General features: G+C 42.0%; 1 protein-coding gene and 2 long non-coding RNA genes across 3 annotated transcripts; all 3 read right to left on the reverse strand.

The window, feature by feature from the left end:
- Positions 1–654: 654 nt before the first annotated feature.
- Positions 655–3,807, reverse strand: LOC145423620 (uncharacterized). Its single transcript, XM_080296308.1, has 4 exons — positions 2,914–3,807; positions 1,832–1,980; positions 977–1,141; positions 655–899 (listed from the first exon to the last, which is right to left on the reverse strand). The coding sequence occupies exons 2-4, from the start codon at positions 1,886–1,888 to the stop codon at positions 810–812; spliced, it is 312 nt and encodes a 103-aa protein (XP_080152434.1). The 5' UTR covers positions 1,889–1,980; positions 2,914–3,807; the 3' UTR covers positions 655–809.
- A 10,678-nt stretch (positions 3,808–14,485) lies between these two features.
- Positions 14,486–14,875, reverse strand: LOC113028236 (uncharacterized). The gene is made up of 2 exons (XR_013904434.1): positions 14,768–14,875; positions 14,486–14,523 (listed from the first exon to the last, which is right to left on the reverse strand). It is a non-coding gene; the product is annotated as an uncharacterized LOC113028236 (long non-coding RNA).
- A 6,229-nt stretch (positions 14,876–21,104) lies between these two features.
- Positions 21,105–21,495, reverse strand: LOC145423382 (uncharacterized). The gene is made up of 2 exons (XR_013904435.1): positions 21,388–21,495; positions 21,105–21,143 (listed from the first exon to the last, which is right to left on the reverse strand). It is a non-coding gene; the product is annotated as an uncharacterized LOC145423382 (long non-coding RNA).
- Between the last annotated feature and the right edge of the window lie 3,711 nt (positions 21,496–25,206).

Raw genomic sequence — 25,206 nt, forward strand, 5'->3', positions numbered from 1 at the left:
AATTTGAGTAGGGTAAAATAAATACGAGCACAGCATAGACATATATTAATGGTTTATTGTCATTTTGTAGTATACCAAAAGACAAAAAGGGATTTTAACCCTCAGCACAACATCACTACTAATACATGTCACATATTAGTGTTTTAAACAGTAATAATTAAATATATTTGCTATGCTATAAATAAATATATATAAATACTATAGCTACAGATAACACAACAAATAATACATGTATTGTTTAATTAATAAAACATCAGAAAGTGATAAAACACATTAGAAATAGCAATAGCTTCATAACAGACCAATAAATCAACCATTAGGGGCAGGGATAGCTCAGTAGGTAAAGTGGTCACCCCATGATCGGAAGGTCGGCGGTTCGAATCCACTTAACGGCTACCCTGAGGTACCCCTGAGCAAGGTACCGTCCCTACACACTGCTCCCCGGGCGCCTGCTTAGTGGGCTGCCCACTGCTTCACTGAGTGAATGGGTCAAATGCAGAGAAAAAACAAGTAATTTCCCCATGGGGATCAATAAAGTATCTATTATTATTATTATTATTATCATTATTATTTTCATCAGCAGATGTTTGCATGTTCAGTAAAAACATTTCAACCAGTTTATGATTAAAATGATCAATGAACTTCAGCCTTACGTTATGTAATGTACGTTTCATGTTGTACTCATGGTCCTTTGTTAGTCCAGTTTAGGACAATGTCTCTGACGTATGTATCATATCAAATATGTCATATCAAAACAAGCCCACACCTGCAGTTGTTTCAGTTTTTCACTGGTGTTTCCTGTCAGCTGGTCAACCTCTCAGGCGGACATCCATATCAGCCAACCAAACGACAAGTTCCTCCCTTTGTGCTTCAAATCCCTCCCACTCTGAGACAAGGAGCTGAAAGAGAGAGAAAAGAGTCAATTATAAAGAAGAGAGAAAAGTGAAACCCCCCTCAGAAGGTCTGACTCGCATACCTGCAGTTGACCTGTGATGGACTCCAGTTTGGCGTTCACGTCATCCCTCGCCGATGCCAGCAGCCGAGTCTGCAGGGTGCCCTGGAAGAGCTGAGTTAATGTTCGACTCCTCCTGGTCAAGCTCTCCAGCTGGATGAGCCGAGGTCTCCCCTCTCGCCGCTGCCTCTGAACACAGAAACACAAATTGCATCTGAAGCAGGAGGTGCAGGTTTTTTTTGCTATTCTTTTCTAAATCACGTGGAGGTATTTGGAAAACTTTTTTGGCCAGTGGACGACTGTTGTCTTGCAGAAAGTCAAATCAAACATATGCGATACACAATCAATTCACAAGAACACATTATAAAAAATAAGTCCAGTTTTTGCCTGATTTCAAGTGAAATCTGCATCAAAACAGGGTGACAGAAGTAAAACGAGTGCACAAAGCCTCACTGTGTACAAGCCTGCTATTACAGTTCTCCTCTATGCAGACGACTTTCCTGTTTTCAAGGCACAACTTGGATCTGCTGTACGAATCTTATGGATACACACTAAATGAAACAATAGTGTGCATGACTCCAGATTCTGATCCCTCATCCTAATATGGTCCCAACATAGCAACAGCAATAAAGCAAATGTTGAGGCTTCAAAATACAAAGTCCATAAACCAATGGCTGACATGGGTGTCATCATAAGGGTGATAAATATACAGATTTCACTCTGTCTTAGAGATTTGATGTTCATTTACCTGCAGATGCACTATACGTACCTGCTCCATGGTTTTTCACAACATTTTGCACATCACTATTTAATACAGGAAGTAGGCGAACTAAAACAAGTCATCTTTCTTTGTGAGAGGACCATATTAATGAAACAAACCTCAATGACATGATAGGGATCCCTAAAGATGCTCCTGCTGCTTCTCTTCCTCCTCATCCTAAGCTTCCTTCTCCTTGTCCTCAACTTCCATCTAATTGTAATTCAACCTAATTGTGTTTCTCCCCCTCCTCTTCCTCATTTTGTTGGAGCTGTGAACACAATTAATGTGACTCTGGATTAATTTGTGCAAACAAGAAAAATCTACAGCTTTTTGGTCAGAGGTGCTCTTGTGATTTAAGCCGGGTAGAGTAGATTTATGTGTTGATGCTACCTGCTTCAGCTCTGGCTGCTGAGTGATATTTACACCCTGGCTGGATTACAAACTTTAACCATGTGCTGAACTTTGGCCCAGCGTTGATACCTCTTGTTAGTATAACGACCTCTTCTTAGCTTGTATGTATGATGTATGATGGTGGATAAATGAAATATACAAAAAAATTAACTATACTACAAAAGAACATCTATCTTGGAAACATCAAATGACCGGAGCATAACTTGTCAACTAGTCCGAAAATAAGTTATACAGGAACAGTCAAAGACACACCTTCTCATGTCACATTTCTATTCATTTCTATATAATTTGATTAGACAATAAAGAGTTACTGTATCTAATCTAATTATTCATTCAAAACTCTTATGCATAGCTGCATTTTATACAGCTCATACAGAATTCAAAGTACAGGTTCATGTGAGTATTTAATGTACGGCTCAGATCTACAGAATTTCAGAGTTTCTAGAGCAGACACAGAGCTCACGTCACAACAGGCTTCAGGCGCCATTTTAGTGACTTTAACAATATATTACATTTTAATTTCGGTCTAGCTGACATTAGGTTATGTACGCAGCACGCAATTGAACCACATATTTTAGAAGCCAAAGGTTGAAATTAGCTGGGAGCAGCTTCACTTAATTATAACAGTGGTTTTGTTAGGAAAACAGTTTCTGTATACCGGATACTAAATTGCGCTGACCTCAACGGCTAACGTATCTAGCTAATCGCTACTGTTAGCACATTAACAGCAAGCTACAATGACGAGTAACAAAAACAAAACAGTAATAAGGTTTTAATGGAAATGTTTTACCTTTTCCAACAGTCCCAGAATCCACAGCTTCAAAGTCCAGCAGGTACTGAAGACTGTTATCCGTTTCGCTGTCACCGTCCGTGAGAAAGTGTTTTTTTTTTCCCCGAAAGGTCAAGGCCCGCCGCTCGCGCACTCTGTCTGCGCATGCGCATCCCAACAACTGACCCTCTCCATCCGCTCCCGGGAGGTTATAGTATGACGTGTTCTGACGTCACTCTCTCTCTCCCTGTCATTTATTTGGCTCGAAACACATATTAACAAATTGATCAGTGATGAAGAACTACTCAGATCATTTACCTAAGCAGTGCGCTTTGTCAAAACGAAGTGTGTTCATCAGGCCCGGCCCTAACCAATCTGGCGCCCTAGGCAAGATTTTAGGTGGCGCCCCCCCTACATCGGCAGTGTAGTGTATGTACTCACAAGAAACCGAATAGCTTTGTCTTTGACCTTTTTTTTTTACTTAAAGAAAGCAAATTCACAATCAGAATAATTAACAAGATAAAAAAATATATGAATAAATAAATGAATACAAAAAATAAAAAGTGAATATATGAAATACAATAAATTTTACATATATAAACACAATAAAACGTGTCAACAAGTTGGACAAAATAAATTAAAAATACAATATAAATAAGGCACTGCACAAAACAAGATATTAAATAAACCAGTATGACTTTAACAACTATATTACAAAAAAGGGGATACTACAGAGTTCTCTAGTTGTGCTTTTTAATACTGCATTAACTAGAATGACTTACAAATTACTGTACACCACCCCCTCATCAACCTCACATCACCTGCTACAGCCTTACTCTCCTAGTCTTTCTCGCAGCAAAGTCATCTACAACATCATCATATGACAACTGATTTTAGACCACATGACTTATGCTTATGATGGAAAGTCCACTGAGACGTTCTTGCATCATAGTAGATCTCAGGTAGGTTTTAATGAGTTTGAGCTTAGAGAAGCTTCTTTCAGCAGCAGCCACTGTAACAGGAAGAGTGGCAAAGATTCTCAGAGCAACCCACATGTTGGGGTAAATTTCTGCCAGCTTCTTCTCATGCAGGAAGGTCAAGAGTTCCATGTTTGTCATGTTCTTTGATGGCAATGGTGGGAAATTCTGCATTTCCATTGCAAGTTCTGTGCCATTAATGTCCGGCTGGCTGTCATGGGTCAGAGTAGTGTTTGGCACTGCTGTAGCAGCTCTTCTTTTTGTAAGTTGTGGAAATTGAGGAGTACTCCAAACTTGTCATTCACCTCTCCAAGGTTCTGAAATCTCTCATCAAGTGAAGAGATGGCTGTATCCACTACCACATTAAAAAATGTGGTTTCCATTTTTTTAAGTGCATCTTGTATGGGCTCATCTGGAGACTCATAACCGAAGTGCCTTTTGGTGGTTCTCAATCGCTTTTGTTTGAGTTCAGCCTCCACATTCATTTCTTCACACATCTCCTTTGCCGTTGTCTGTGCATCAGAAAATCCAGTGTTTCTGTAGCTGGTGAGGGAATCTTTGGTTTTCTTCAGCAAGTCGACAGCCACATCTAGCTGCATGGAGGGCGACTGCATGAGTTTACTCACATACTGGATCTTGCTGAGAATGTCATACCAGATGGCTGTACAAATGCAAAAACGATAGGATCCAATCTCCTCAGCCAAAGACTGGGCTTCAACTCTGACCACAGGGTCTGTAGCTGTTTCCCTCTGACTTGCCGAGCCTGATATCTGACTGCCTCAATGCTTTTTATCCTGCTTTCCCATCTGGTCTCAGCCCATGATTTCAAGGTGGTTTTCACATGTTTCAGGAGAACACCCCACCTATGGGTGGAGGCTGAGAAGAGCTTGAATAATTTTGCTAAATGCCCAAAGTAGCCAAGGGCATCTGGTGAGCTTTTTGCAGCATCAGCTACTACCAGATTTAAAGTGTGGGCACCACATGGGACCAAAAAAGCTCTTGAGTTTAGCTGAAGCAACCTTGCCTGAACACCTTTATTTTTTCCCTTCATGTTGGCCCCATTGTCATAGGACTGTCCTCTGCAGTCTTCAAAAGGAATGTTAAGCTCCTCTATCCGTTTTAGCATGAGAGTTGACAAATGATCTCCTGTTGATTCCTCTGCAACAAGAAAGCCCAGGAAATGCTCTTTAACTTGTGGTATGTCTTCTTGTGACACTATCCTGACTATGACAGAGAGCTGTTCCTTATGACTCAGATCAGGTGTGCAATCTAAAATGATGGAGAAATACTTTGATGTTTTGATATCTTCCACAATGCGTTTTATTATTCTTGAACTGATGGTGTCAATCAGTTCATTTTGGATTGTTTTTCCCAGATAATGTATGTGACTGCTAGCTCCACTTTCTACTCTACTGACATGCTGCTTCATCACTGGATCAAATTTGGCCATAAGCTCCACTTCTTTCAGAAAATTGCCATTGTCTGGTTTATTTAATGTGTCTGTGGACCCCCTGAAAGCCATGTTTCTTTCAGCTAAGGACTGAATTATTGCCACCAAACGATGTAGAACTTCACGCCACCTTTTTCTCTCAGCCTCAGCAAGTGCCATCTCTTGTTTATCTATTGTGAGTCCTTTCGCAAAACGGACCTCCAAGTCCTTCCATGTTGCCATGTGAGCATTATGCTCCTGGCTATCCTCATGGACCTTGAGCAAGTGGCTTGCATTTTTCCAGTCCTTCAGACCTTCCCTACTCAGTTTGTAATCTCTCTTGGAAAACATTTTGCAGCAGAAGCAGTGCAAGCTATCCTCTTTTTTCGAATACATAAGCCAGGTTCTTCTCACCTTTTCCCCATTGATTAAGAGTCTGTTAAAATAATCATGCTGACACCTTCGCCCGTCTTTCTGTTTCGGGAATGTGAAGTCACTATCAATTACAAATGGACCTCTGTGAACTAACTCTGTTCGTACCTTTTCAGTTAAAGCAGAAGGCCAGTCAGCAGGGTCTATTGGTGCAGCAGGAAGACCGCTTGATGCTGCTGCATCACTGCTGGGTTGTGCTGCTGAGGTGGAGGCAACAGGAACACCGCTTGATGCTGCTGCAAAACTGGTGGGTTGTGCTGCTGAGGTGGAGGCAACAGGAAGACCGCTTGATGCTGCTGCAAAACTGGTGGGTTGTGCTGCTGAGGTGGAGGCAACAGGAAGACCGCTTGATGCCGCTGCATCGTGGCTGGGTTGTGCTGCTGAAGTGGAGGCAGCAGCGGTAGATGTGGTAGATGGCCCAGGGGTGGGATTTAGAAACTTCAACAGTGCATCTGAAGAGAGGAGTATGTGACACCACTGAGTATTAAAGTCTAATAATAAAAACATATGATTCCAGGAATAAAATGAAATGATATAATATAAATGAAAAACCAAAGAGATATATGTATGATGTTAACTGATATGCAAATTAGATTAGATTCAATTTATTGTCATCATTACAGTGAAATGCTGAATAGCAGAATGCAAAGTAACAGTATAATATCATATGAGAATGTTATGTTATGATTATCTTTGACCGAATCACAGCAGTGCTCATATTAAAAAACAGCATTCCCTCTCATGTGATATTGCTTAATTAACATTAATGATGTGCACTTTAACAACTAGGCTTACAACTATAATATATACAGGGGTGGAAATAAAGATTTAAAAAAAAAAGAAAAAAAGAAAAGTGACTATTACCTGCAGGGTAAACATTAGCTAACCAGAAGGCAATAACAATGTAAACAAAAAACACCTGCTTAAAAGATGAATACAAATGAGGAATGGTGGGAAAGGTGGGAGTACTGTAATTACCTAACGTTACATTATTATTTTCCATAACAATTTAGCCCCCTCCACAATATTAACTGACGTTAAAACAGTTAACTAGCTATTTATTGATTAGCAATTAGCGAATCATGTAACATTAGCTTAATGCTAAAAATTTAGGTTACTATCACATTCAGACAAATAATTTCATGTAGGCTAACGTTACCTACCTCTGTCTTTTTCTCGTTTCTCCTCCTCTTCTTTTCTCTTTTTTCTTTCTTGGGCACCTGACAGTTTTGGCCTTTTTGACATCTTGTGTTGATTTTTTGATGTGGTGACGTCCAAAAGGAACCATGATACGGGAAGGGAGGGGGCGCACCGTGCGGGGAGGGGGGGGGGGCGTAATGTTGTAACAAATAATATTTCTATTAAATAAGCTTTACTTTGCATTTTAATTAACGTGGGATTATTTTTTGTATTTAGAAATAATAGTACCAATTTTTTTTTTCTTCAACATTTGTGGCACTGGCGTGGCGCCCCCTGATGGACGGCGCCCTTAGCATTTGCCTATACGGCCTATGCCACGGGCCGGCCCTGGTGTTCATTACACTGACATTCTGTTCTGCAATTGTTATTTACTTGTATTTTATAATTTGACTTTACATACTGCTGGGTGGTTTGTAAAGTTTACAATAACTAGTATTATCATTATGCTATATTTTCAAAAATATATAATAATCTCAAAAGTAATGCCTTGGAGTAGAAAATAGTAATGCTTTATTAAAATTTAAAACTAAAGTACAGTATTTGAATGTGTGTATTGTGCCTACTGTTTGTTAACTCACCATATTCATAATGTGTTTGTGGGGTTAGGGGTGTGTGTGTGTGTGTGTGTGTGTGTGTGTGGGGGGGGGGGGGTTAGGGTCTTTAGGCTTTGGCCCCCACCCCTGCTACCAGTATATTTTTAAGCAAATATTTCTAACTTTTATTTGAATATTCAGTTTCCTACCATCTTCTCTTAAAGGGTAATTGCCAGGTATCCCGCCCTCTCCCTTCGCACACACATGCACACAAAGAAAACACACAGTATAATTCACAGCCTCATTATAGTGAATAAATATTTATGCCATTTACACCATCAAACTTAGATTGCTAAGGATGAAGAACCTTTTGTTCTTTAAAGAACCATTTGTAATAGCTGAAGAACCATCAACAAAATAAAAAGGTTCTTTGACGTATGATGGTTCTTTAAAGAACCATGAAGACATCTGAAGAACCATTTAAGAACCATAATTTTTCTGAGTGCATGAAAACGGAATTTATGACATTTAACGGAGTTAGAAGTTAGCAGGGAGTTAGCTCTCTAGCTTCTATCTAAATACAATATAGCATGTCCTGACTGCGGGGTTTTGGAAGCAAATTAAAACGTACTGCTCTGTTATCACTTCCAGCATAAATGAAGACAGAAAACTAAACAGCAGTGACGTTTGTAGGGTTACTGAAGTTTGGCTAGCTGCTATATAATGATGTGCTACGTGACCTCTAGCGACACAGCTATGTTAGCATAATATAAACAAGCTAACTTTTTTCCACTCGATAAAAGTTAACGTGAGTGTTCTCGGTGGTCAGGAACAAATGTAATCGCATGGCAGGATGCTGTAAAAGGACCAAACTTCAGCCAGGAGAACAACTGAGATAATCCATCCACAATACGAGGTTAGTCATTCATATACTGCTGCATGGGCTGGGCTGTAGTTACATCCTAAGGTTTTAAAAACTGAGCTTAAATAAATGATTAGCGGTAATAAAAGCCGAGGGAGGTCAACAGTGGTCGCTGACTGTTTTAGGAGCTTTTTGAGATCAAATAGAAGAAAATACATAACATTAAACATGTTAACAACACAAAAACCATATTAAACGCAGACTACTTTAGGCCCGGAAGTAGGATTCGTCGCATCATCACTGAACAACCGGTTTGGCAGGCTCAACTTAGTAACAAAAGCCAAATCAACAGCCAGTTTAATCTCAAACATTCATCCAATCAGCCACACACAACATACAGCATAACCCTGTTGTCTCATCACATAATAAGTTTCTTCTCATGTAACCAAATGTGTGCCATGTTAAAACTTCTTCACACACCAGAAACTCACAATCAGCTCACTCAGCTCACTCATGCAAGACCCCTCTTCAGCATTCTGTTTTCTCCTCTATGATGCAACCATCTGTCCTACTAATAATATTCAGTCCACTAGTCTATGTATCATTTTCATCTTACTAGTGACTTGGACAAGATGACAAACAGAATCTCATGCTTAAGATGCTGTCTGGTCTTCATGAGTGTCATTGCATGTGTATGTGCAGGTAGGGTTAATGCATTTTCTGTATGTTTTTGTGTTCCTCTCTTTTCATTATTCTCATCACTGCTTAAAACAACACACATCTCTCTCTCTCTGTTTTTTTAAACTGTCCTTTTCTCCAAAACTGTAGCATTGCAGTTGTTTCAGGCTGAGAAACACCTAACACTCTTCGTGCTATCATTCATGAACACCAAGGTTATTGTCGTTAACGAAAACTAACGAAATAACGAAAACTAGAAGTGAAAAAACATTTTCGTTAATGGAAATAAAAACAAAAACAAAAAAAGGAAAACTAACTAAAACTGTAATAAGTGTTCACAAAACTAACTAAAATTAACTGAATTTATAGCAAAAATGTGTTTCGTTTTCATTGATGTGTGCGTGTCATACAATAGTCAAGGGTGAAAATGAAGTTTAGTTTCCAGATTTTTTCTTGCTGTCTCATTATGCCAGCAGGTGGCAGCACGTTAGTCGAGTTGTCTGTGTTGCTGCTCCGTCCACGCGCAGAATCATGTCAGGAAAAGTCAGGAGAAAGCGCCAGAGTCCAATTTGGGATTACTTTGAATATGACTGTGTTTTGGATAAAGCAAGTGTCTTGTAGTGGAAAGAGACAAATTATGAGAGACATTTCTAAAGGGAAAAAAATCCCACAAACCTTAAAGTGCACTTGAAAAGCTCACACAAGAAGGCTAACCTAGCTTACCTTGAGAAGGTAAGGGAGCACACTCAACCCTCATCCCCAGAAAACAGAAGCTAACCTCAGGCAAGGCAGCGTGATGCATCCCGAGACAACAAGACGGGGATATCTACATAACTGTGTGAGTCAATTGCCTTCAAAAAGTTTATCAATTCACTTGAACCAAAATTACGAACACCCGGTGCTGCAAGAATTAATAGTCTCATTGGGGCCAAGATATACATTTTATAGTTGCCTGGTATCAATGGTTGTTCATCTGCCTTTATTTATTTATGTATTTATTTATTTATTTAAAGAACCCATAGATGGAAATGTGAGTTGTCTGTCTCTGCGTGTTAGCCCTGCGACAGACAGGCGACCTGTCCAGGGTGCAGGGTATGGTATAGTAGCTGGAATAGCAACATACCGGTTCAAGGTTCAAGGTTCAAGGTTCTTTATTTGTCACATGCATAGTTATACAAGTATAACACACAGTGAAATGTAGCCTGACACGCTCCTCGACATGTGCAAAAAAATTGGGGGGGGGGGGGGGGGGTGTAGAGGAAAAACATTGTATATATATATATATATATATATATATATATATATATATATATATACATACATATAGTATATACACTGGGTGAATGTGCAGTAGTAGCAGCAAGCAGGTGAATTCCGTACATTAATATGAATAGACATCTGACTATTTTACAGGATAGACAATATAAACATATTTAAAATTAAAGGAATTGAAATGTACATTGTGCCTTGGTTTAGTGTCTGGAAGAGTCCTGACTCAGTCAATTATAGATGATGTGAGAGGGCGGGTGTGTGTGTTTAGAGCACGGATGGCTTGGGGATAGAAGCTCCTCTTGAGTCTCTCTGTCCTTGGCCGGAAGATGCGGAACCTTCTACCAGATTGCAGAAGTTGGAACAGTTTGTTGCCAGGATGGGACGGGTCCTTCAGTATCTGCGCTGCTCTAGTCCGGCATCTCCTGGTGTAGGTGTCCTGAAGCGGGGGGAGAGCAATCCTGCAGCAGCGTTCTGCTGTACGGATCACTCTCTGGAGAGCTTTTTGGTCCTTCACACAGCTGTTCCCAAACCACGATGTCATGTTCTGTGTGAGGATGCTCTCCACAGCGCCTGTATAGAAAATCCTGAGGATCTTTGGAGAGACCCTGAACTTCCTCAGTTGTCGTAGGTGATACAGGCGCTGCCTAGCCTTTTTGGTCTGGACCTGAATGTGGGCAGCCCATGTCAGGTCTGAGGAGATGTGGACACCAAGATACTTGAAGGAGTGCACCCTCTCCACTGGAGCTCCATTGATGATAATGGGCTTGTAGTCTCTGTGCTGACCCCTTCTGAAGTCCACCACCAGCTCCTTGGTCTTGCTGACGTTCAGCTGGAGGTGGTTGTCCTGGCACCACGATGCCAGATTCTTCACTTCATCCATGTAGGCCGCCTCATCGTTGTTGGAGATGGCACCCAACACCACTGTGTCGTCAGCAAACTTCACAATGGTGTTGGAGCCATGGGTGGCCACACAGTCTGAAGTGTAGAGGGAGTAGAGCAGTGGCGAGAGGACACATCCCTGAGGTGCTCCTGTGTTGATGGTGATGCTGTTGGAGAAGCACCTGCCCACCCTCACCACCTGAGTTCTGCCAGTGAGGAAGTCCAACACCCATGCACACAGACGGCTGTTAAGTCCCAGATCCCTCAGCTTTGTGAACAGTCTGCAGGGCACTATTGTGTTAAACGCTGAACTGTAATCAACAAACAGCATTCGCACATAGTTACCCTGTTTCTTGTCCACGTGGCTGAGAGTGGTGTGTAGGACGTGGGCGATGGCATCCTCTGTGGATCTGTTGGATCTGTAGGCGAACTGCAGCGGATCTGTGGTGTCTGGGATGGAGGAGGAGATGATGTTCTTCAGCAGCCTCTCAAACACCTTCATTACTACCGAGGTCAGTGCAACTGGCCGGTAATCGTTCAGGGATGAGGGTTTGGGTCCATCTGCATTTGTCATAACACACACTAAGGTTTGACATATGGAATGTGCATGATGCTGGCTCCAGAGAGAAGTGGTTAAAGATATTTAACCAGCTTAAAAAGTTACAGGCAGACACTATTTCATTATGAAAGACTCATAGACCTGCCTCAGCTATAGATGAATTGAGTTCCTTAATACGTTCTCAGCCTGCTATAACTCTAGGCAAAGGGGAGTAGCAATTTTAATAAATAAAAATGTTCATTTCATAGTACTCACACAGTTATAGATCAAGAGTGTAGAATTCTAATCATTAAATTATCTGTACTAAACCAAAAGTTATGTATTGTCAGTGTATAGGTCCCAAATTTTGATGACCCCTCATTCTTCCAGACTTTTTTACTGCACTCTCTGAACGCCTAGATTGCTTACTTGTTCTTGGGGGCAACCTCAGCTTTGGATTAAATGAAGAAATGAACAGGCTCAGTAAAGCTGGAACTCAGCACAATTGGCAATTCACAAATGTAGTTAAACAGTACATGAGCGATTTCTGACTTTGTGATGCACTTTCTTCTCACATATCGATCACACTTACTCTCGTCTGGATTGTTTTCTAGTCAGTAGCTCACTGCTGAGTGATATTTCAGATACTGAGATTGTCATGTCTAGCGAGGCAAACGGGATGGCATGAGGAGATTGAGCACCCAAGTGCAGACAAATGGACACGAGGGTGGATGATAACAAAAAACAAGCTTTTATTGATGGCTGAACAAGAACTACAAACAGGTGGAACAGAGAAAGCTAACCAAAACCTAAACTGGGGAAAACTAAGCATAAACATATAACCTGAGAGTGGAGACCAGAAGCAAGAAACAAGAGACCAGGAAACACAACATCAGGAAGATGGCCTCAACTAATAGCGTGCTGAGTGAATACGTCAGGTAGCAGAAAGCTGATAGAGAAGAGGAGCATAATGAAAGGACAGGCCCCTGCATGGCATGTACCACCGGCAGATAGAAGATCCTAACATCCATCCATTCGCTTCCGCTTATCCTTTTCAGGGTCGCGGGGGGCGCTGGAGCCTATCCCAGCTGTCATAGGGCGAAAGGCGGGGTACACCCTGGACAGGTTGCCAGTCTGTCGCAGGGCTAACACATAGGGACAGACAACCATTCACACTCACATTCACTCGCACATTCACACCTAGTGACAATTTAGATTAATCAATTAACCTATCCCCACAAGCTGCATGTCTTTGGACGGTGGGAGGAAGCCGGAGTACCCGGAGAGAACCCACGCAAACACGGGGAGAACATGCAAACTCCACACAGAAAGACCCCGGCCTGATGGTGGAATTGAACTCAGGACCTTCTTGCTGTGCGGCAACAGTGCTAACCACCGTGCCACCGTGCTGCCTAAGAGCCTAACAATGACTGCATAGACCCCGGTGCAGGTTGTGCAAAGATGTCACTGAGACAGTCCAGCACATAACAGCAAGGTGTAAGATTCTACCAGACAGGGCCATGGGATGCCATAACCAGGTGGCTCACATGGTATAGCTGTATAGTATAGCATAGTCTGTGCCAACTATGGCCTGGAAGTCCCAAGGTCAAAATGGGATATACCCCCAGGGTGGTTGAGAATGAATGAGCTAAGATCATATGGGACTTCCAGGAACATATGGGCAAACCGGTGATGGCTAACTGTGGTGGAGGTGTGGTCTATGGCTCAGAGGGGCAGTGCCAGGGACATTGGCAGGGCAGCTGCTTCTGCATTCTGTAATCACACTATCACCCTTTTTTTTGATGCCTTGACCTGGAAGAAGGAGAGTGGAGTCAGCTGGGAGGCTGTCTGGCCGTGGACTAAACGGCGGTGCCAAAACTAAACTCATTGTCTATTGCAAATAAAAAGTATCACAAGCACACTGAGTGTTGTGATGTCATGACTCAGGTTCACACTAACCAACTAGACAAAATAGTGCTGAACAAGCAGACAACCATAGTGATAGATGTAGCTATACCAAGTGATAACAACATCAGGAAGAAGGAACACGAGAAGCAATCTTCTTCTTTGTATTTAAGAGTGTGTTTAAGATGGCCAAGCGCATACTACTCTTCACATTCGGTCCTATGTTTTCTATATTTTCTGTGTGTATATGTGTGGGTGTATGTGTAATAAAGTGGGGCGCCAGGTTAGTTCACTGAGGCCATGGTCATCTGAGGAGCTTGTGGCCCTATTCAATTCAATTCAATTTTATTTATATAGCGCCAAATCACAACAAAAGTGGCCTTAAGGCGCTTCATAGGTACAGAGAAAAACCCAACAATCATATGACCCCCTATGGCGACAGTGGGAAGGAAAAACTCCCTTTTAACAGGAAGAAACCTCCGGCAGAATCAGGCTCAGGGAGGGGCGGGGCCATCTGCTGCGACAGGTTGGGATGAGAGAAGGAAAATAGGATGAAAGACTTGCTGTGGAAGAGAGACAGAGGTTAATAACAGATATGATTCAATGCAGAGAGATCTATTAACACATAGTGAGTGAGAAAGGTGACTGGAAAGGAAAAACTCAATGCATCATGGGAATCCCTGGCAGTCTACATCTATTGCAGACCCTATGGGTCTTACAAATGTTGCAATATGGTTCTGCTAGAGGTGTGTTCCTGTTAAAAGGGAGTTTTTCCTTCCCACTGTTGCCAAAATGCTTGTACTGTCTTTCCCTCTTCACACTGCACAGAAGAGGAACCGGCAGCAAGGTTCAACACTTTTCTTCCATCAAGACTCTGAAGACCATTACTCTTTGTCCACAGGTTTAATGATGTAGAAAGTGTGAAACTGAAACAAACATAACACAATTATAATTACAGTATATTCTTTAAATCTTACATATACACTGTACTTACAAGTCTACAATAATCTAAATCAACATAGCGTAGCACTTTAGCTGCAAGAATAAGCATTAGCCGTGCTCTAAACATGTGGTTTCAACAACGTATCAAAGTTACACATTAAACTTCCCTCATGTCACAAAATGCAACCACAGAACTACAGATAAGCATCAAATAAACAATATGCATACAGACGATGCTCCAAAAGACGAAGGATTGAAGGCAGATGCATGTGGATTCATGGCAGTCTCCTTGGCCATGTGCAAACTTCACTAAACCTTACTACTTCCTGCTTCCTGTGATGTCACCAGGTATCAGAACTCTTAAAGGGACAGCTGCCCTAACACTATCGGCACACTCCCCGCCTGGCATGTTAGAATGCCACAACTAACACACAATACAGAACGGTTATACATGGTTATATATGTATATAGATATAGAGTAACAGTTCAGTCTTTGTCTGGATGTAACAGAAGAATGAGCTCCGACACAGGTCTCAAAAATACTTTTGTCCCATCTTGCCTGGATACCTTCACCTCCGCTGTGCGGACCTTATTGTCCTGGCTAGGGAAGACTTGGGTGATTACTCCAAGAGGCCATTCATTTCTCTTGAGCTGCTGATCTCTGAGAAGTACAATGCTCCCAGGCTCCAGATTGGGGTGACTGTCCTGCCACTTTCTTCTTGGCTGCAGTGAAGAAAGATACTGTCGTCTCCATTTGCTCCAGAAAGTCTGGGCCAGATGCTGCACCTGACGCCATTGTTGTTTACACATATCTTTGACATTGGAGTCTTCAGGTGGAGCTGATGGAGTGCCCATCTTCTGAGTTAAGAGAGTGGCTGGGGTTAGTAGAACTGGGTCACTTGGATCAGTAGATACTGGTATGAGAGGCCTGGCATTGATAATTGCCACCACTTCTGCCATCAGCGTAGTAAGGACCTCATGCGTCAAGTTTGATGTCTCAAGATGCAGGAACATTGAATCGAGGATTCTTTTGGCTATTCCTATCATCCTCTCCCATGCGCCACCCATGTGAGACGCATGTGGAGGATTAAAGACCCATGCACAACCTTTTCCAGCTAGGTACTTCTCAACAGACGTGGAATCAATATTGGATGGAATCTTTAGTTCAGTTGACGCACCCACGAAGTTTGTGCCTCTGTCCGAACGTATTTGTTTCACAGGACCTCGAATAGCTAGAAACCTCCTGAGGGCATTGATGAAGCATGAGGTGTCCAGAGATTCTATGACCTTTATGTGGACTGCTCTAACAGCCATACAAGTGAATATAACTGCCCATCTCTTACTATGGGCGAGACCACCTCTTGTACGCCGTGCAACAACACTCCATGGGCCAAACACGTCCAGTCCAACGTAGGTAAATGGAGGTTCCATAGAGAGGCGATCTGATGGCAGGTCAGCCATCTTTTGTTGTTCAGGGAGGCCGCGGAGCTTTCGACATGTGACACAATGGTGGATGACAGTGCTCACCAATCGCTTCATACCTATTATCCAGTAGCCTGCTGCACGGATGGCACCCTCTGTGAAGTGGCGTCCCTGGTGCAGGGTTTGTTCATGGAAATGTCTGACCAGCAATGTTGCAATATGGTACTTACAAGGAATGATCTTAGGGTTCTTTTCTTCATGAGGAACCTCTCCATGTCTTATCCGACCACCAACTCTGAGGATGTTGTGGTCGTCAATGAAGGGATCCAGGGTCCTAAGAGGACTCCCCTGAGGGATCACCTTATTCTTTTTGAGACAGGCCAACTCTTCAGCATATGCCTCTTCCTGCACAGTTTGAATAATGACGTGCTCTGATAAACTGAGTTGATCAGGTGTACCTGCTTTCTGACAGAAATGCCACCCCTTGCATTGCATGGTCCCTTTGACCTTACGTGTGTGAAAGCTGTTCACAATGTGAAGGAGATTAGCAATGGCACGTTTCAAAGCTTGCCAGGAAGAAAATTTGGAGAAACGGTGGGACCCAAGTAGTGTGCGAGAAGCCTGTGTTTGCAAAGTAGAGATTTGCGGGCGGATCTCAGCGTCCATGTTTGCATCCACAAGCTCAAAGGATTCTGGTTCTAGAGAATCTTGCATAGGCTCAGTCAGAAAAGGAGGTCCAGTGAGCCAAGAGGTATCTGAGAGAAAGGCAGCCGGTACAGACCTTGTCGCACAGTCTGCTGGATTTTCCCCTGTAGACACGTACTTCCACTGCTTAGGATGAGAGGACCTTCTGATGCGGACAATACGATTGCTGACATACACATAAAAGCGTCTTGTCTCGTTATTTATGTATCCGAGCACTACTTTGCTATCAGTGTAGAAGGTGATAGCATCGATGCGCATGTCAAGCTCTGATGATATGAAATCTGCTAACTCCACGGCAAGTACAGCACAAAGCTCAAGTCTGGGGATTGTGTGTTCAGGTCTGGGTGCCAGCTTCGCCTTACCCATAACAAAGCCAGTATGAGTATTCCCTGCTTCGTCCACCACCCTGAGATAGGCAACTGCTGCAATAGCCATTGTTGACGCATCAGAAAAGACAAACAGTTCTCTCGTCTTTGTTGTTGAAAGAAAGGCTTTGGTATAGGCTCTTGGGATCATCACGCCACTTAGGTATTTTAGTGAATCCCGCCAAGACTTCCATTGTTCCTGCATCCCTTCAGGGAGCTGAGAATCCCAGTCACATCTTTGTTGTGTGAGCTCTCTTAGAATGTGCTTCCCTTGAATGGTCACGGGAGCCACAAATCCCAAGGGGTCATACACGCTATTTACCACTGATAGGATGCCTCGGCGTGTGAAAGGCTTCTCTTCTTTGTTGACTTTAAAAACAAACATGTCGGACTCCAAGTTCCAATTTAGTCCCAAGCTGCGCTGTACAGGTAGAATATCTGAGCTCAGATCCAAATCCTTCAAGTCATTTGCGCGATCTTCAGGTGGGAAAGCCTCCATGACCTCTTTGCTGTTAGAGGCGATTTTGTGGAGCCTCAGGTTGGAGTTTGCCAGAACATCCTGAGTTTTCTTCAACAGACAGACAGCACTTTTTACAATTGAAAAAGATTTAAGTGCATCATCGACATAAAAGTCATGGCAAACAAACTGTTTCACCTCGGGGTCATGATGTGGTCCTCCATCCATCGTGGACTGCCTGAGGCAGTAAATGGCAACCGCTGGACTAGGACTATTACCGAACACATGTACGGTCATGCGGTACTCAATGACATCCTGTGTAGGACTGTTGTCTCTGAACCAGAAGAACCGTAGGAAGTTACGATCTTCTTCTCTCACAAGAAAGGAATGAAACATTTGCTTGATGTCTGCAGTTACTGCAATGGCATCCTTGCAAAACCTCATCAGAACTCCCAGAAGTAGGTTGTTGAGGTCAGGTCCTTTCAAGAGAACATCATTCAGAGACACTCCCTCATGCTGTGCACTTGAGTCAAAAACAACACGAATGTTGCCAGGCTTCTTTGGGTGGTACACTCTAAAAATGGGTAAATACCATCGTTCCTGGTTTGGAGTGAGAGGAGGAGCAACTTCAGCATGACCATTTTCGAATATTTTCCCCATGAATGAGAAGAAATGTTGGGACATCTCAGGTTTCCTTGCTAAGTTGCGTTTGAGGGAGCTGAAGTGGTTAAGAGCTTGCTGCCTGTTATCAGGGAGGTGTCGCCTTGGCTGCCTAAATGGCAAAGGAGCTACCCAGCTGTTACTGGCATCCTTCTTGAGCTCTCGTTTCATTATTGCCATAAAGGCAAGATCTTCAAACGATGGTGCTGGTTTATTATCCTCTTGAGTAAGCTGGAACACTGTGCAGCCTAGCCCACCATCTTCTACATCATAGGCACACTTTGAATGTTCGGGACCATATCTCTCTTTAACCTGGAGAACACTCGGACATGGTTCAAAAATAGTAGGATGAGACTGTTCAAGAGCATTGGTGAAGTACGTGTTCACACTGCGTGGCTTGTGAACACGTCCCAAACAGACATTGCCCACAATCACCCATCCCAACTCAAGTTTCTGAGCATAGGGGGCATCAGGCGGGCCATTGATGTATTTGTGAACCTTATGAAGTCTAATGACGTCACGTCCAAGTAAGAGCATAATGGGAACATCAGGTTCAAACTCTGGAATAAGGTGAGCAACTGGTTTTAGATGATCATGGAGGAGAGCAGCACTTGGTGATGGAATCTCTGCTCTGTTGTCTGGTATCTCACTACACTCCAACAGGCCTGGTAGTAGCTGAACTGTTTTACAATCCATTGACTCTATACAGAAGCCTGAAGCTATCCTCCCCATGTTCTCAGTCACACCAGAGCATGTCTTCAGTGTGTAAGATGCAGTAGGGCATTGCAAGTCAAACTTCTCAAAGAAATCTGAGTGAGCCAAAGATCTATTACTCTGCTCATCTATAATAACATAGGCCTTTATGGCCTTTTCACGTTCTCCTTTAGGATAGACTCTGGCCAGGCAGATCTTGGAGCAGTTCTTAACAGTGCGGTCCTCTCCACAGATCTCGGTACACTGAGCAGTAACTTCTGAAGTTTGTGTGGGTTCTGGCTCCCCGCCATGCTCCAAAGGCATGCTTATGTTCTTTATCCACGGTGCCTGACCTGGATGTAGAGCAGATGAGTGTCTATCACTGTTGCATTCAGTGCACTTAATGATACTTTGGCATTCACTCGCGGTGTGCGTTGAGGAGTTGCAACACTTAAAACAGATGCCATTCTCCCTGAGAAAGTTCATTCTTTCTTCGAAGTGTTTCTCTCGAAAGGCACGACACTTTTGTAATGTGTGAGGTTTCTTATGTATAGGACATCTCCTATCTGGATCCTCCACGTTCTTTTTGTTTCTGTTGTCTGAGCGAGCAGCAGGTGACACTTCTGTTTTGTTGACTAAAATCTCCCTTTGTCTACTGTTTTTCCAAGGAGGTTTTTCCATTTTAACCATCTCGGTTTGAGAAACAAAGTTGAAACTTGGATCATTCCTCATCTGTGCTTGCTGGTAGATGAAAGAAACGAACACTGAGAATGGGGGGAATGTTACACAATGTGACTGTTTGTAACTGGATCCATGAGAAAGCCATTTTTCTTGTATACCATATGGTAATTTTTGGGCTATTGCATTTACACCTCTGGGGGTATCAAGATACAAAAGACCAGGCAGATCTCCCTCGGCCTTGGCGGCATCTAGTTCCATCAGTAAATCACTGAGGTCCCGGAGCTTGGAGTAGTCTTTATTGCCAATTTTGGGGAAACTATCCAGTTTTTGGAACAAAGCTTTCTCAATAGCTTCAGATGAACCGTAAGAAGCATCTAGTCGGTTCCAGATCATGCTCAGCCCTTTAGCTGGTTGATTTATGTGGATGGACCTAATACGCTTTGCATGCTCAGCTGATTCACTTCCCAGCCATTTGACAAGAAGATCCATTTCTTCATCACTTGTTAGATTCAAGTCTCTCACCGCATTCTGGAATGAACGTCGCCAGGCCCTGTAGTTTTCAAGTCTATCGTTAAATTGTAGTAGACCACTTGTAACGAGCTCACGTCGTGCTAGAAATCTGACAAAGTCTGTCACATGTGGATCAGTGGAGTAACTAGGCCGCTGAGATGGGTGATGGGGAAGAGCTTCCATAGCGCTGTTGGTCTTCCAGGGTGGCTGATGTGCAGTTACACTGCATGAAGGCCTTAGAAAATCTTCATAATCATTTTCTTTGAGTACTCCGTAGTAGTGGTGCTCTGTCTGTTGAGCTGAGTTGCGATTCACATCTGATGTGACAAAGGGATTAAGGCTATTTTGTTTACGTGGAGGAGGCAGTGGAGTATCGAAGACAGTAATAGCAGCGTTGGGGGGACCATCACTCAGAGAATTGAGACGGGGCATGCACACCGTATTATGCAAAGGTTCCTCAGGAAGCGGCTGCTGTGTCTCATCCTGCAAGGGCAAATCCTCCTGTGATGCCATCTGGATGTCTCTTGATACTTCAGCTTGTTTCTCCACATACTCTTTTGTATGCTCAACAGAGTCGACTGATGTTGCAATGAGAGGAAGTTTACAACTGTGTTTTCCTTCACTAACGCCAACCGCTGCTTCTAAAGCTTCTGCCTTTGCTACAGCTGCAGCAGTTTCCTTTTCTGTGGTCAGCATTTCTATAGAAGCTTCCAGACGAGCCTTTTCCATTTTTAACTTCATTTCTTGCTCTGCAAACGCTAATCGTGCCTTTGCTGCTTCAGCATTAGCCCTAGCTCTTGCAGCTGCAGTGCTGGTAGCCGATCCATGAGAACGTGTGGTTGACATAGAAGCATAAGACCGTGTCTTCACTGACGATGGCTTTGAATCCATAGTGTAGGCAAGTAGAGGCTATGTAGCGTGGTAGCAGTAGCTGTTGTCACATGCACTGTGTTACCTTGTCTGTAACTCAACGTCTTTTCACTGTACTCTCTTTCCCTCTTCACACTGCACAGAAGAGGAACCGGCAGCAAGGTTCAACACTTTTCTTCCATCAAGACTCTGAAGACCATTACTCTTTGTCCACAGGTTTAATGATGTAGAAAGTGTGAAACTGAAACAAACATAACACAATTATAATTACAGTATATTCTTTAAATCTTACATATACACTGTACCTACAAGTCTACAATAATCTAAATCAACATAGCGTAGCACTTTAGCTGCAAGAATAAGCATTAGCCGTGCTCTAAACATGTGGTTTCAACAACGTATCAAAGTTACACATTAAACTTCCCTCATGTCACAAAATACAACCACAGAACTACAGATAAGCATCAAATAAACAATATACATACAGACGATGCTCCAAAAGACGAAGGATTGAAGGCAGATGCATGTGGATTCATGGCAGTCTCCTTGGCCATGTGCAAACTTCACTAAACCTTACTACTTCCTGCTTCCTGTGATGTCACCAGGTATCAGAACTCTTAAAGGGACAGCTGCCCTAACACTATCGGCACAGCGGTCATATGATTTTTAGGGTTTTCTGTGTATTCTTGTAGTGTCTTTACCTTCCAAAATGAAACGCCTCGAGGCAACTGTTGTTGTGATTTGGCGCTATGTAAATAAAACTGGATTGAATTGAATTAATGTCTAATATCTTAGTGCATGCTGAGAATGCCACCACCCAGCCCATTCAAAAGCTGATAAAGAAAAAAAAAACACACCTGCTTTACAGGGAGTGCAGAATTATTAGGCAAGTTGTATTTTTGAGGAATAATGTTATTATTGAACTACAACCATGTTCTCAATGAACCCAAAAAACTCATTAATATCAAAGCTGAATGTTTTTGGAAGTAGTTTTTAGTTTGTTTTTAGTTTTAGCTATTTTAGGGGGATATCTGTGTGTGCAGGTGACTATTACTGTGCATAAATATTAGGCAACTTAACAAAAAACAAATATATACCCATTTCAATTATTTATTTTTACCAGTCAAACCAATATAACATCTCCACATTCACAAATATACATTTCTGACATTCAAAAACAAAACAAAAACAAATCAGCGACCAATATAGCCACCTTTCTTTGCAAGGACACTCAAAAGCCTGCCATCCATGGATTCTGTCAGTGTTTTGATCTGTTCACCATCAACATTGCGTGCAGCAGCAACCACAGCCTCCCAGACACTGTTCAGAGAGGTGTACTGTTTTCTCTCCTTGTAAATCTCACATTTGATGATGGACCACAGGTTCTCAATGGGGTTCAGATCAGGTGAACAAGGTGGCCATGTCATTAGTTTTTCTTCTTTTATACCCTTTCTTGCCAGCCACGCTGTGGAGTACTTGGACGCGTGTGATGGAGCATTGTCCTGCATGAAAATCATGTTTTTCTTGAAGGATGCAGACTTCTTCCTGTACCACTGCTTGAAGAAGGTGTCTTCCAGAAACTGGCAGTAGGACTGGGAGTTGAGCTTGACTCCATCCTCAACCCGAAAAGGCCCCACAAGCTCATCTTTGATGATACCAGCCCAAACCAGTACTCCACCTCCACCTTGCTGGCGTCTGAGTCGGACTGGAGCTCTCTGCCCTTTACCAATCCAGCCACGGTCCAATCCATCTGGCCCATCAAGACTCACTCTCATTTCATCAGTCCATAAAACCTTAGAAAAACCAGTCTTGAGATATTTCTTGGCCCAGTCTTGACGTTTCAGCTTGTGTGTCTTGTTCAGTGGTGGTCGTCTTTCAGCCTTTCTTACCTTGGCCATGTCTCTGAGTATTGCACACCTTGTGCTTTTGGGCACTCCAGTGATGTTGCAGCTCTGAAATATGGCCAAATTGGTGGCAAGTGTTATCTTGGCAGCTGCACGCTTGACTTTTCTCAGTTCATGGGCAGTTATTTTGCGCCTTGGTTTTTCCACACGCTTCTTGCGACCCTGTTGACTATTTTGAATGAAACGCTTGATTGTTCGATGATCACGCTTCAGAAGCTTTGCAATTTTGAGACTGCTGCATCCCTCTGCAAGATATCTCACTATTTTTGACTTTTCTGAGCCTGTCAAGTCCTTCTTTTGACCCATTTTGCCAAAGGAAAGGAAGTTGCCTAATAATTATGCACACCTGATATAGGGTGTTGATGTCATTAGACCACACCCCTTCTCATTACAGAGATGCACATCACCTAATATGCTTAATTGGTAGTAGGCTTTCGAGCCTATACAGCTTGGAGTAAAACAACATGCATGAAGAGGATGATGTGGACAAAATACTCATTTGCCTAATAATTCTGCACTCCCTGTATACTGATGCAGCTATTTAAAAGAAGTACCAAAAACTAAACTTTGGAAGACATGTTGTATCCCCAATACTTTATAGACCTTAAACACAGTTTTGACCTCATTAGAAGAAGGTTGGCTGTGTGATTTTTGCCTCATGTCTGTATGCAGTTGATTTTCCTTTGAAGTCAAATTAGTGAAGTGTCTGATTATCTCTCAATCAAACACATCCATTGTCCTGCAATCAATGCCCTGATTGCAGCAGAGACAGAAATTGTGCCTGTCTTTTTTTTTTTTAAATAATAGAGTACTATTCATCAGACATGAAAGTTAGCAATCCCTCCATGCCACATCCCTCCACACTGATCAAAACGTTAGCATTTAGAAATGTATGTACTGCCAGCAGCCGTACAAACTTTTATATGTAAAATAAATAAAAATGGAAGGAAGCACCTGAATATCAGGTCTAGCAAACTCATGTTATGTTCAAATGTGTATTTTTGATTTTTGTGTTTTTGTCATATGCTGTCATGTCCACATGCCTGACTGAAGAATAACATGCTTAAAATAATAACATCAAAAATCAAAAGAATAAACAAAAAAAATGTAAAGAAAAAACCCCACAAACTCCAGTTTGACCATTTGCACAGGCTCTCCTAGCACATTTGGTCCCCTTGCAACATGTAATCATTATTTCTAAGACTAAAAGGCTGTAAAAAGAGCACAACACCAACAGTTTAATACATAAGCTATCTGGGGTTTCCAGTTCATTTAGTAGAAAAAGAAATCAAAACAAAACAAATTTTCTTGTTTACATTTACAATAAACTTTAAATTCCAAACCCTCTCACAGTATTAACTGAGTCCAAGTTAGTCTGAAAGCTTACACAATTTTAGCTGCAATGCAAGTAAAACACAAGACAAATGTGTTTGAATACATTGTGCTGTATTTTTCCTTATTTTTAGCTGGTTAACTGTCTGCTGAAGAACAATCATACCAAATTTGCAAGTCTTTCATTCTTGACTGGTACATTTTCAGCAAGTCTAATTTTCAGATCATTTTAAGTTATAAAACATTTATAGACTGCCTTCCAGTCCTGTGTGCTCAATGGTTTAGCTTAAGCAGTCTTCATTGCCAGTATAAAGATGTAATAATCAACTCTCTATTCAACATTTGGTGATATTTAATATAGTCCTTTTGTCTATCCAAACTGGTATTTTTAAATAGTGTATAATGTGGGAAGTCATGTTGCATGCCATTTGATACAATAAACAATGCCCTTATTGATACTTCAATAAATTATTTATGTTATAATTATTGCTTTAGTGTTCCTTATGCCACTGGCACAGTGTTTCCTTTTTTTTTTTTAAAGAAAAAGATGATGCCTTCTGGAATATGTTTAAAATAAGCAGGATAGCGTATCCTAGATGCATTTTTAAATGTAATATATTTAATTAGAATTATGAAAAAAATATTAGTAGTAATAGAAATATTAGTAGTCTTCAGTTTACACTCTAAAAAATCTATTTGGGTTGTAGTTCATGTTAGGGAATTATTTACATTAATCTCACTTGACTCCAAAAGTCAAACCTAAAATGAGGACGTTGTCCCAGCTAGTGAATTTATAAATACTCACAACCCACTCAAGCAGAAATGCTCCTTGTGAAATTTCAAAAGTAAATGTCTAGTATGTTTAATGCATAATTATTTGTGCAAAACTCAATTATTTGTGACTTTGTTACAATGAAATTAAAATGTTTCAACATAATATACAAGGTGTGTCACGATCCTGGGTCTTAGGACCCAGTGTTTTGAGTTTTAGTTCATTTTGATGTTTATAGTATGTTAAGCTCATCAGGTCTCCTATGTTCATTTGCTTATTAGTTCCCCCTTGTGTTT

Source organism: Astatotilapia calliptera, chromosome 22 (assembly GCF_964374335.1).
Source record: "Astatotilapia calliptera chromosome 22, fAstCal68.1, whole genome shotgun sequence".
Lineage (NCBI taxonomy): Eukaryota > Metazoa > Chordata > Actinopteri > Cichliformes > Cichlidae > Astatotilapia > Astatotilapia calliptera.

Excerpts from the sequence above, each read along its gene's own strand:
- LOC145423620 (XM_080296308.1), bottom strand. The coding sequence starts at position 1,888 with ATGAGGAGGAAGAGAAGCAGCAGGAGCATCTTTAGGGATCCCTATCAT. Across the intron at positions 1,142-1,831 it reads ATCCCTATCATGTCATTGAG|AGGCAGCGGCGAGAGGGGAG; the intron begins GTTTGTTTCATT and ends TTCTGTGTTCAG. Across the intron at positions 900-976 it reads CCATCACAGGTCAACTGCAG|CTCCTTGTCTCAGAGTGGGA; the intron begins GTATGCGAGTCA and ends TCTCTCTTTCAG.